Genomic DNA, 12,804 nt, shown 5'->3' on the forward strand with positions numbered 1-12,804 from the left:
TGGGAGTCTGAGATACAGGACAGTATTTGACAGAAATTAGCCAATTAGAAGAGGTATATTACAGACACCATAAGTGGGGGTTTCTTTTTTGCTCTGGAAAAAAAAAAAGGTTTTCAAAGCCATTTTTTTTTTTTAAGTGGAGAATTACATTACTATGTACTCTACAATATGCTTTTTACTAACAGTAAACTCAAAAGATAATGCTACTGCTAAGTCCAAGGCTCTCTTGACTGGATAATCTGAACTGACAATATGTTAATGCAACATAAAAAGGTTAAGCATACCAAGAGATGCAAAAGAGCTTTTCCTGAAACAGGATTATGCAGCACCAAACACAAAATCTTCATTTTCCCAAAAAGATACATACCCTTCCTGGAAGAACAACTGCTTTAACCACTCTTGAGATCCCAAGGTCGTACAGACAGAGAACACTTCCCTCTGCTTCCTCCAAGCCAACCAGGAGCCCAGTCCTCTTCTGCCAGGAGAACTCCTTGACCACGCGCACGGCGGGCGGCTGCTCGCCCACCCCGCTGAAGCGATAGGCAGAGAGCCGCTCTCCGGTCACCGAGTTCACCACCTCCAGCTGGGGGCCACACGCCAGCCACGCCAGGCCACTCCTGCCTGCAGGGGACAACACACACCCCTCAGCAAAGCCCAGCACAGCAACTGCAACAGCAGCAACGGCACCAAAGGGAGCAAGGCCAACCCACCCACATCTGGAGCACTGTTTCCAATCACCCACTGCAATCCTCAACCAATGCATCTCGAAATTAATAACCCCATTCTTTTGCATTTGTACTCGTCATTCCCGCACTCAAGAACGCTGACTGTTTGGGATAAAGATTACAACAGACTGAGCTCTAGTCTGGACACCACACTTGGCTTGGTTTTGCCCCAAAACACCTAAATATGTACAGGAATACAAGCCTCAAAGCATCCTTCAAATACAGTCCATCTAAACCAATTCATTTCCACTTAAGAATTTTGCTGGACACACCACTGCTCTGGGATTTGGACAGGAAATTATCTTAAAATGGGCACTGCAGCCGTGCCTTTCAACTTTCACACCTGCTGATCCCAGAAAGAATTTAACAAGTGTTGCTTCACTTGTTTAACACCTGTTCCTTTACTAAGGAACTTCAAGCTCAAAGGAAGGATTAGCTCCATTACTGCACTTACAGTCAGGTAGGTAGGATTCCACCCGGGCTTAACAGAAGCCCACACATCCAGACAGGCATCCAGCTCTACCTTCAGAACACCTATAAAGTCAACTGCCTAATCTTCTCAGCTGCTGTCAGCAACTCTCACTGGGTCCTCATCTGCATCCTACTAAATACCTTGGAAATACGTGGGCAGTGCTTAACAGAACTGTCCTCTTTCCATTTCTTTATTTAGACTAGAGAAGAAAAAGGAGCATATTGCATCTCTGTAACTATTTCTGCATGGGATATTATGATGGACATAGAGCTTGAGCTAGTAAAAAGAAATTTGTCCCAAAACAATGCAGAAAATTTCTTCTTGAAAACTTCCTTCTATTTCATTCAAAACTGAGGAGGGCATGGTCAGCTCTATTATTTAAATAGCACAGGAATGGAGCAAGCTGTTGCACTTCCAGTGCTTAGCACTTCTAATTGTTAAAATATCCTGCTAGCACTATCAGAACCTGATGCATTTTATTTAACAGAACCAACCTGGTGCTACGACCCTGGGCTTCAGGCAACAACAACTTTATAACAAATCCAAATTTAAAGGAAAATGCTCACCTCCAGAAAACTTCCCACACAACACAGAGTCTAGGGTGATCTCATCTTCCCCAAGTGCCTCAACAGTCACCTCTGGAAACTGCAGCAGACTGCTCGTTACCTGAGCCGTTAGGTCTCGCATTCTTCACTGTAAATAAAGAAAAAAAGTCAGAAAGACTCATGTCAGCCATAAATATCTTTGAGACTGTCCCAAGTTTCATCAGTATGCAGTGACAAATCTCCTATACATCATTTGTAGCTTTTTCTTTTTTTGCTTAGAAGAAATGGCACTTGGGACAGTTTTTCATCTCACAGCAGAGCAGAAGGAGAATCTTGAGCTTCTCTGATGCCTACAAGATCACCAACAAAAAGTGACAGAGGGATGGACAAGATAAATAACAGATAAATAATAGATTAACGCACCAAGTTCAAGCTTACTCATACAGGTTTGCAAGATGTGATCTCATAAAAATAATAATTTTAAAAGCTTCTCAGTAAGAGGTATAACTCTCTGCCCTTTCCCTTGATTTAATACATTATTATTTGTTGTCAATTGTCTTCTAGTAGATCTCACAGCTCAGCCATGTCTCGTTTACTTTTTATGTGTGCTTTTGACATTCAGAAATACAAAATTCTTTACCAAATTCATCCTCAGATTCTTCCAGAAAACTTACTGTTAATACTTTCAAGCAATACTGACTTTCATACCTCATCAATTAGAAGTATTTTTCTATACACTTAAAAGGTGAACGTAAGACATCACTTAAAAATACTGGGTTTTTCTCTGCTGAAATCCTTTTATTTCTTATTCCTGTCCCTTCCTTCTGCTATTGCCTTTCTTTATCACATCTCTGCAGTATTAGAGGAAAAATTTCTAGGCCTCTCAGACAGTCTCATGCTCATACAGGTGCTCCACAAGAGTTCATATTTCAGTATGTCAAGACAGATTTTTTTTTTTGTGGAAAAATTGAAGAGCTGAACTGATTTACAGGATTAAACAGGTGGCCAAATATGAGATAATCCATATGCATGGAAATATAAATTGCTTTAAGTATCTGTTTTGCAAGTCATCTGGCTTATAGAAAAGGCCTCTGCAAGACAAGACAAATTCAACTGTCTTGTTCAAACAGTACTGCTTTCTTCAAGACATCTCAAGATACTACGCACAGGTCACTAGTGCTGGGTTGTGTTCCAGTATCTGCTACCAGCAGGACAACAACGAGCGTGTGAAGCACAGGGAGGATAAGTCAGGGTCCTGCACTAAGCACAAGTCAACATTTTGACAAAAAGGTTGCTGATGGCAAAGCCAGTACTGCAGCCAGCCAGCCTGACCACTCTGCCAGCATTCACTACTAGCACAGATCAGGTTCCAAGTGGGACAACTTATGTGCAGTAGTTTTGCTGAGTTTCTCTTTTTGGTACTTGCCATGAGTTTCAAGTGACAACGTCTGCACTGTATGCAGCAGCTCCAGAGTTAAAGGCCTCACAATCTGACCAGCATTCTTGCTTAGTTTAATGGCAATTTAGTGGATATATTTAAGGAGTAACCCATAACACTAAATACTAATTCAGACACATCTAGTTGATGAATAGCATCTTTGAAATGCTTCAGTGTGTGCTTGTGTTCCTGTCACTGGGGACCACTGGAATGTTCCTGGCTTCATCTGCTTTACACCCTCCCTTCAGGTATTTATGTGCATTGATGAGGACCCCTGAGCCTTGTCTTCTCCAGCCTGAACAGTCCCAGTCTCCCAGCCTTTTCTCAGAGAAGAGCTGCTCCAATCTCCTCTAACCATCTTTGTGACCCTTTGCTGTGCTCTCCCCAGTACCTCCATCTCTCATCTTGAGAGTCAGGTGAGCCTGGGCCTGACACAGCATTCCAGCTGAGGCCTCCCCAAGTGCTGTATGAGAGAAAGGATCACCTCCCTTCACCTGCTGGCAAAGGCTCTTCCTCATGCAGTCCAGGCAGGATACCATCAGCCTTCTTTGCTGCAGGGGCACAGTGATGGCTCATGGCCAGCTGGGCGTCTCAGGGCCTTTTCTGTCAAGCTGCTTTCCAGCTGGGCAGGCCCCACACACACACTGGTGCCTGGGGTGGCTCCTCCCCAGAGCAGGACCTGGCACTTCCCCTTGCTAAACTACTTAAGGCTCCTGTCAGCCCATTTCTCCAGCCTGACAAAGCACTGACTCTAATAACATATATTAAGGAATTTTAAAAAAGAGCACAAAATTCCGGAATTATTGTAGTGAACAATTTGGGGTTGTTTTGTACATAAGTATGGAGATGTCTCTGTGGTAAGTATGTGATTATTAATACCATATATCACAACAATAGCAAGATAGTTTTAAGAAAAGAGTGAACAAGTATCTTGCTGTAGGGCAGGTAAGAGCATGCAAGGAAACTTCTCAAGCTGCTCCTCTCCATGAGTCACCCTGAGCGACCCTGCCTGGGACACAGCCTGCCTGCTGTGCCAAGAGCACAGAACCTTGTCTAGCCAAACTGGAAACCAAATTTTAACATCCTCTGCTGGAGAGATCTGAGCTTTAAAAACGAACTGCTCACCATCCCAAACTCCCCACCACCTCAAAAAGAATTCTTCCCTGGCTGATGAAAAGCTCACATGTTAACACAGGGTACTCCTACCCACAATATTTAAGAAATGTGTTCAGCAGTCCATGAACACCAGTAAGAACCATCAAGTAAGTAGAACTCCAAGACCTGAACCATTTTTGTAGAAAATGAAAATACCAGAGCATCAGGCATGCTCAGGTTTCCTCCAGTAAGGCAATGACCGTTTTAAACACCTTTTTTTTTTTTTTTTTTTTTTTTTCCAAGAAACCAGGCATGGAACAAGGTTGATAAACCTTATAACAAATTACGAACAATATATAGTGACCTCTCAACAGGGATGTTTTCCTTGCATCATTTTGCTAAGTTAAACCAAGAACTGCTAGGAAGTCAAAACAGAGGGGAAATACTTAGATCTAGATCAATGACACGAAGCCTCTCCTTTAAGAGATATATCCAACAGCAACAGCATTTCTGCTCTCTTTGAAACAATAACTACAATCACATTCTTACTTCTGCCTGTTAGAAATCAGATTAGGGTAAAATGTCACATGCTTACTCCATTTTCAGGAATAAACAAGAATTCAACCTCCCAGCTGTATCCTATAGCAATGCAGTCTGTGTGCAAGTTGCCAAAAGGACCATTCTTCTTCATCCTAGGAACTTACAGCTTCCAAACACCATGAACTATTTCCAATGACAGAAATGTCACAAATCTTTGGATTAAAAAGCTTGAAAGGGGGGAGAGGGAAGAAGGGAAAACAAAGAGAAAGAGAAATTGCATGTTCAAGCAGAATTACATAGAGCCAAGTCAGAGTTCTGCAATTTCAGTTCTGACTGATGATATTACATAAAAATCAGTTTAAAAGGCCAACGTTATGGGCTCACTGAAGGAAAAGCTAAAAATACGGTCAGTCACAGCTGAAGACAAGATTTCACAGGACATGTTGACTTCACAGACATCAAAAAAGAGATCTTGCTGCCATGTCTCATCTCTGTACTTGCTCCTTCGTTCTACTACTGTATTTTGGAAGACATTTCCAACACAGCACACTGGGATGCCATCCCACCGCTGGCCCTTCCCAGCACAAGTTCCAGAATCACCTCAAAGAGAAAGACCTGCCACAATCATGGGCAGTCACCAAACACCTGCTCAAGCCATCACCCAGAGCAGGCTGCCCAAGGCTGTACCCAGATGGGTTTGGAACATTTAATTTCCCAACAGGCTTCTACAACCAGCAACCCGACAAGATCAACTGCAGAAACACCTGCAGCCCATGCAACAGGGTGACTCTCCCTTGCCAGTTTAAGGATCCTGCTCTCTCCACCACACGGGGAAAGGCCTGTCACCACTGTTTCTCCAAAACCATATCCGACACCTCACTAGGCACAAGATGTAAAATTAATAGCAGTTTGATCACGCTTGAAAAAGCCAATCTCAGGCAAATCGATGCAGGAAGGAGAGCTGAGGCAGCACGTGAATGAGGAGCTGTCCTCCCCAGGATACAGAGCTGTGTGCCCAAACGCACGGGACAGCTGCCAACCAAGGCTGACACAAGCAGCCAGACAGACCGACGGGCCCTGCAAAGGCACCTGCACGGCCACGCTCAGCCCCACACCACAAGTGGGGTGCAGCCATCCCGACACAATCAAGTCCCTCGATTTCCCCAGACACAATCAGGAAGCAATCATTAGACCTGAAAGACTGACACCGAGCATTCACTGGCAGAAGCTCCAGACCTGGACTCAGAGTTCATAACTGAAGACACCGAGCACTTTTGTTTAAGCCAGCAGCAACTTTGCTTCGCGATGTTTTGCTCCGTGCAAAGACGCAGAGACCCCCACAAACCGCACTGGATTCTTCCAAAGCTGTGGCCTCCCCACTGCACCCGTCCCTCGTCCCGCAATCGCCGCTCCACGCACAGAGCGCGTTTCCCGCCTCCTCATGGAATACAACCCCGAAGCCCGGCGGGGGAGGGGGAAGCGGAATTAGAAAGAACTAAAGAAAAATCCTCCAAAAACCCGACCGAAGGGGCGAGAAGAGAGGGCGTGCGCGAATGGCCGGGCAGGAGGGAAAGCTCCCGGCGGCAGCCGCCGCATCTCCCACGCCCCCCAGGCTGCCGGAGCCTCCCGGCTGCGGAGCCTCCATGTGCGCTGCCCAGGCCGCGCCGCCCGGGCCTCGCCGCCGCCGGGGGCCGGGGCACGTGTGGCGGACACGGCGCCGCAGCCCGGGGGTCACTTACATAAGGGACGGGCGGCCGGGCCCGCCCGAGGCCCCCGCGGGCCCGCGCTGCGCCAGCGGCGGTGCCGGCCTGTGCGGCTCGGGAGCGCCCGGTACCCGCTGGCACGGGGGGAAGGAAAAAAGGGAGGAACGAAGGCAGAGGGGCGGGCGGGGGTCGCCGTCGCCGCCACCTCCGCCGCCTCCTCCTCCTGTCGGCGCCGCGCCCCCAGCCCAGCCCAGCCGAGCCCGCGCTCCCGGTACGTGCCGGTGCCGGTGGCATCTCCCTCCCGCGACGGCGATAACGGCACGGCACGGCCCAGCCCGGCACGGCCCCGCGCGCCCGCGCACCCACCTCGCTCGCTCACCCGCCGCGCGGGGGGCGGGACGGGATGGGGGGGGAGTGGGAGAGTTCTCGCGAGAACCGCAGCGAGGCTCCGCGGGAATTTTCAAATGCGCGGGACACGGCCCCAGGCGCTGACGGCGGCGGCCTCCGGACTACGGATCCCGGCGTGCCGCGCGGCAGCCGCTTCCGCTCCCTCCCCGGCAGCTGCTGTCTCTCGCGGGGCACGCCGGGAGCTGTAGTTCCTGGGCCGCCAGGAGCAACGCCCGGCAAAGCCCGTTCCGGGTCCCTTCCCCGCACCTCGTGAGGACGGCTCTGCTCCCGGCAGGGAGAAAGCTGGCCCTGTCTACCTGTGTCCGTCTCATCGCAGGAGCCGCTCACCCACTTCTCCCTCTTCTCCCCCCCCCCCCCCCCCCCCCCCACGCCCCGTCTATCTGGATTTCATTGAATCACAGAACGGTTTGGGTTGGAAGGGATTCGAGAGATCATCGAGTTCCAATACCCCTGCCGTGGGCAGGGACACATTCCACTGGACCAGGTTGCTCAAAGCCCTTTCCAGCCTGGCCTTGAACACTTCCAGGAATGGAGCATCCACAGCTTCTCTGGGCAACCTGTTTCAGGGCCTCATCACCCTCACAGCGGTAAAAGACTTCCTCCTACTATCTAATCTGAACCTACACTCTTTTAGTTTGAATCCATTCCTCTTTCTCCTGTCACTACCTGCTTTTGTAAAAAGTTCCTGTCTGTCTTGTAGGTTCCCTTCGGGTACTGGAAAGCCAGTCATTAGGTCACCCATTTAGAAAGATTTAAAGGGGTAGGCTATTTAGCTGTGGTTTTCATCTTATTTTTAAGAAGAAAGTATATGTAAAAACCCAACAAAAATAATATTAAATAATGTTACACTGTTAGTCACCGAAAGGAGAAAAAGTAAGGATGAAGTCAAAAGTGCAAGTCTAATGTTACTCCCTTCAATGTATATATTGTAATGTGGTCAAAAACATTCTTTGACTTAAATATTTGCAGGAATTAATAAACAAATAATCTAGTGGAAGGCATCCCAGCCCATGGCAAGGGAGTTGGAACTAGATGATCTTTAAAGTCCCTTCCAAACCAAGCCATTCTATGATTCTATGAAATTTGCAATGCTTCTAAGAAGTGGCAGCATCATCAAAGGGCTGACAAAGACATTTAATTTCTCCCAGCATACATTATTTCTAAATTACAGCTATACTTCTTAATGTTGAGTCGTCATTCCTTATATTACTAGGCAAATCTATTTTGTGACTTGGTGGCTACTGTTGCCACTTTAGATCCATGAATTTGTATCTTACAAGAGCACAGGTCATGGAGAAGGAACCCACCATGCCAAGCAAGAAGATTGCACAGGCCAGCCCAGCCCCTGACCTTCAGGGGAGGCTGTGCACAAGTCATGGGGTGTCGGTGAGACAGCGTTTGCCTGCAAAGAAGGAAGCCTGGCCCTGGTCACCAACTGATGGGTGGTGGGAGAGCTGACTGTTGTACATGAGAGGCTGTGCGTGAGACAGACAGATCTGGGGTGGACTACGGAAGGGCTTGAAAGCAAGGACAAGCAGCTCTCATCTGATGTGACAGAGAGTAGGGAGCTAAGGGAGAAATGCAAATAGGGGTAGGCATGGCAGCACTGGAGAGCCAGCTAGACCCATATCCTTTGCAAAGACATTTAGAGTGATTGTATGCAGGAAGGGGCTGCATTTATTAAGAGAAGGACAAGTGCTCTGACAGTAAGCACAATTCAAAGTGACAATGCCAATGGCATCCTGGCCTGGATCAGGAATAGTGTGGCCAGCAAGAGCAGGGAGCTCATTCTCCCCCTGTACTCAGCACTGGTGAGGCCACACCTTGAGTGCTGTGTCCAGTTCTGGGCCCCTCAATTTAGGAAGGACATTGAGACACTTGAGCACCTCCAGAGGAGGCAATGAGGCTGGTGAGGGGCTTGGAACACAAACCCTGTGAGGAACGACTGAGGGAGCTGGGGTTGTCTAGCCTGAGGAAAAGGAGACTCAGAGGTGACTTTATCACTCTCTACAACCTCCTGAAAGGTGGTTGTGATCAAGTGGGGGTTGGTCTCTTTCTCCAGGTAGCAACTGACAGAAGGAGAGGACGCGGTCTTAAGCTGCACCAAGGGAAATTTAGGTTGGATATTAGGAAAAAGTTTTTTACAGAAAGGGTGATAAAGTACTGGAATGGTCTGCCTGGGGAGGGGATGGAGTCACCATCCCTGGATGTGTTTAAAAAAAGACTGGGTGTGGTACATGGTGCCATGGTTTAGTTGAGGTGCCATGTTTAGTTGGGTTGGACTTGATGATCTTGAAGGTCTCTTCCAACCTAGTTATTCTGTGATTCTCTGATTCAGCATGGATGAGAGCCTTAGCTCCACACATTGAGACAGAGGACTTCGTGTCAAGAATTATTTGTAGAACAATGCTTGCAAGGTTTGAGTGTGATCTGAATAAGGACACGAGGAGAAGTCTGGATCAAAGCTGCCCCCCCCGTCATAGGCATATGTGAACATTGACCTAAACAACAGCTGAGGGGCTGTTGGATGAAGTGGGCTGGTTTAGCCAAGCTTGAGCTTCAACTGACAGCATGGCTCATTTGAGCAGGCATCAGGGAGCTCAGCAAGGATGTGTTTGGAAAAAAGGTCTATGATTCATCTTGCCCAGTTTTAAGTGTCTGTGGTACTGTCATCAATCCATTCAGCTGGACTCCCTTTTTAGGTGGGGAAAGGAAACAGCTTTTTGCTGAGTGCCTGTCCTGGCTGGCTTTAGATACCTCCCGTAGGATTAGCTGTAATGGGAGCCTAGATGGCATTGTAGGTAGAGACGTCTGTTGTGCCCTTTTACTTTTGGTTAGGTTGATCTCTCTTTTAGAGATTCATCTGAATAGAGTACTGGATTTTTGAGTTGCTTGGCAGGTGAATTTATGTTTGTTGTAGGGACTACATGGAGATAAGGCATAGAAGAGAAAGAGGACATGAACAGAATTTTATACCACCCATGCTGGACTCTGGAGAGTGACATAAAGAGGTGTCTCCAAAAAATATAGTGATCATCGAGTGAGGGAAAAGAAAGGGGGGAGGGTAGAACTTCAAAAGACAGAGGGAATAACCTCTCTGGGAGAGAAGTGCAAGCTGACTTGTGGCAAGTGCCTGGCAGGTGATGGGTGATGTAGGGGAGAGCTGGAGCTGCCTAAGAGGAGGTCATTTCGAGGCTCCCACAAAAACAGTGCTGACTGAATGTGGGGGTAGGGGCCCAATGAGGGAGGAGGAGTTTCATGCGGAGGAGTCCAGCCTTTTACTGAGCTTACAAAGCAAAGAAAATTAAGGTGCATATTTGCACTGGTTCTGTGTGGCCAGGTTTTGGTAGTGGAGGAACCTCAAGGGTGGCTGCTTTGAGAAGCTGCCAGAAGCTTCCCCTGTGTCTGACAGAGCCAATGCCTGGAAGCTCCAAGACAGACCTGCTGCCTGCGAAGGCCAGATTCATAGCAATGGTGGTGGCTCCTATGGGATAACAGATTAAAGAAAGTAAAAAAAATGTGCAATTCCAGCCAGAGAGAGGAGTGAGAATAAGTGAGGGGAACAGCTCTGCACATACCAAGGTCAGCATGGAAGGAGGAGGAAGAGATGCTTCTGTCACTGGAGCAGAGATTCCCCTGCAGCCCATGGCAAAGACCGTGATGAGGCAGCTGTCCCCTGCAGTCCCCTGTGGTCCATGCCAGACCAGGTGGATGCCCAAAAGCAGGCTCTGACCCTGTGGGAAACCCACACTGGAGCAGGTTTGCTGGCAGGACTTGTGATCCTGCAGCAAACCCACACTGGAGCAGCCTGTTCCTGAAGGACTGCACCCCTTGAAAAGGGACCCACACTGCAGCACTGCAGTGAAGCACTGAAGCAATGAAGCACTGAAGCAATGAAGCACTGAAGCAATGAAGCACTGCAGCCCATGGGAAGGATTCACATTGGAGAAGCTTGTGGAAGACTCTCTCCTCTGGGAGAGAATCCACACTGGAGCTGGGGAACAGTGAAGTGGTGTTCCCTTGAGGAGGAAGGAGCAGTAGAGACAATGTGTTATTAAATGGCGGCAACTCCCATTCCCCTCTGCTGTAGAAAGGGTAGAAGGTAGAGAAAATCAGGCGTGAAGTTGAACCCAGGAAGATGGAAGGGGTGGGGACCAGGTGTTTTAATATCTTGATTTTATTTCTCGTTGTCTCACTCTGATATAAATTTCAAGAAATTAAATTCTTTTCTGCTGAATTGTTTCTGTTTTGCCCATGACAGTGACTGGTGAGTGATCTCTCCCTGTCCTTATCTTGACCCATGAGCTTTCATTATATTTTTCTCTCCCCTGTCCAGCTGAGGAGGGGAATAATGGAGCAGCTGGTGGTTTATAAACAATAAGAGTATCAATAGATGCATTTATTGAAATTATAAAGAACCAGAGAAGAGTGAACAATTAACAAGGTAAAATGAGCGTGAGGCAATTAAGGAGATGAGAGAAAGTGGAACCAACAGCAAGAAAAAAAGCAGGATGACAAAACCAAAGAAGAGAACTCTGTGCCTGTGGCAGCAGCAAAGATTGTGAGAGAGATAAATGGAAGTGGGTTTCAGATGAGGGGATTGCAAAGTCAAAACACAGGAAGAAAGCAGTGAGATGTTTTGCAAATAGAGAAGGAAGCAGGAAGGAAGACGCAGCAAAGAGGGAAGATGCTGCAGCTGAAAATGTATGCAAAGTGAATGCAAATGAAAAATGCTCAGCTGAGCTGGAAAAATTAGACTGCTTGGTGTACCAGATGTCATCAGGTTTCATGCAGTCAAGGTTGTTGAAAACCTGACGGACAAGCTATATTAGAAAGCCAATGTTCTTACCCAGTTAATGATTGCCAAGTCTAATTGTTAAGGCTGGGTTGGGAACCAGTGGGGTCACAGCTGCAGCAGCACAGCAGCTCAGAAATTGAGCTCCCCAGACTCAGGCACCAATACAGGTGCTGTTCAGCTGCAGGTACCTGGACACCAGGTCCTGATGCTCCCATGGGGTACCTGACCCTGGCAATGCCCCTCCACAGAGGACTGAGAAACCTGGAACACAGTGCGGGGTGCAAGGAAGAGGTCCAGCACTGCTGCCTTCCCCACTGAGTCAGACCATGTGCTCTGGGAAAGCTGGGACAGGACCCGAAAACCAGTTCTTGAATAACAGAGAGCTGGAGATGGGGTTCAGGCTCCCCAGTGATGCCCTAGGTAGCACAACCTTTCTTCCAGGTCAATAAGTTGATATCTAATTATGGGTGAGACCCATGAGCACTCTGCTGGCTCGTGCTGCCCCAGCACTGTGATGCAGCTGTTGCTTTGGTGTATCCAGTTGGCATCCACTTTTGCCTTAGTGTTACATTTGAGTATCTGTGATTCTGCCTCAAAAAGTTAAAATGGAAGGTGTTGCATGATAATATTTTTTTCAAATCATTGTGAAGAGCGTGCAGTAGCATCCGCTACAAGCACTTCTTGGTCCTTGTGATCTGGCATTTTCAGTAAGCTGTACCAAAAGCAAGCAAATAATGAGATGAACAAAGCCCTGTGTTAAAATGAAGTTCATACTGTCGGCATGTATCAGGGGCGTAAAGGTGAAATGAAGAAGAAGATGCTCCAGTGGTGTAATGATTATTTTCGAGCACGGGATTGTTTACAGAGACAGGATGCTCAGCAATGTTGTTATACTTATCCAAATTACAAGGGTAGAAGTTTAAAAACAAGGATTAAATACTGCCTGTCAGTAATAACAGAGGAGGAATCTATTTTAAAAATGTATGTGGTGTCTTTAAAGCCAAATATTAAAAAGACTCGGACACAGAAGATCAGTGTTTGGGCTTTTTGAGAGGTTTCACTGTGAATTGTTTCAGCTGA

At 47.5% G+C, this 12,804-nt stretch overlaps 1 protein-coding gene across 1 annotated transcript in view; it reads right to left on the reverse strand.

Moving 5' to 3' along the window:
• LOC136286693 (protein ELYS-like) overlaps window positions 1-6,919 on the reverse strand; it is a 43,480-nt gene extending 36,561 nt beyond the window's left edge. Inside the window, exons 1-3 of the mRNA XM_066178548.1 lie at window positions 6,885-6,919; window positions 1,764-1,890; window positions 368-621 (exon numbers count right to left, since the gene is read on the reverse strand). Coding sequence (XP_066034645.1) covers window positions 368-621; window positions 1,764-1,884 — 375 coding nt within the window. The 5' untranslated portion in view covers window positions 1,885-1,890; window positions 6,885-6,919. The remainder of the gene's footprint in view (window positions 1-367; window positions 622-1,763; window positions 1,891-6,884) is intronic.
• Between the last annotated feature and the right edge of the window lie 5,885 nt (window positions 6,920-12,804).

Source organism: Chamaea fasciata, unplaced genomic scaffold (genome assembly GCF_029207755.1).
Source record: "Chamaea fasciata isolate MVZ Bird 193981 ecotype frontalis unplaced genomic scaffold, bChaFas1.0.hap1 SCAF_3, whole genome shotgun sequence".
NCBI classification, from domain to species: Eukaryota; Metazoa; Chordata; class Aves; order Passeriformes; family Sylviidae; genus Chamaea; species Chamaea fasciata.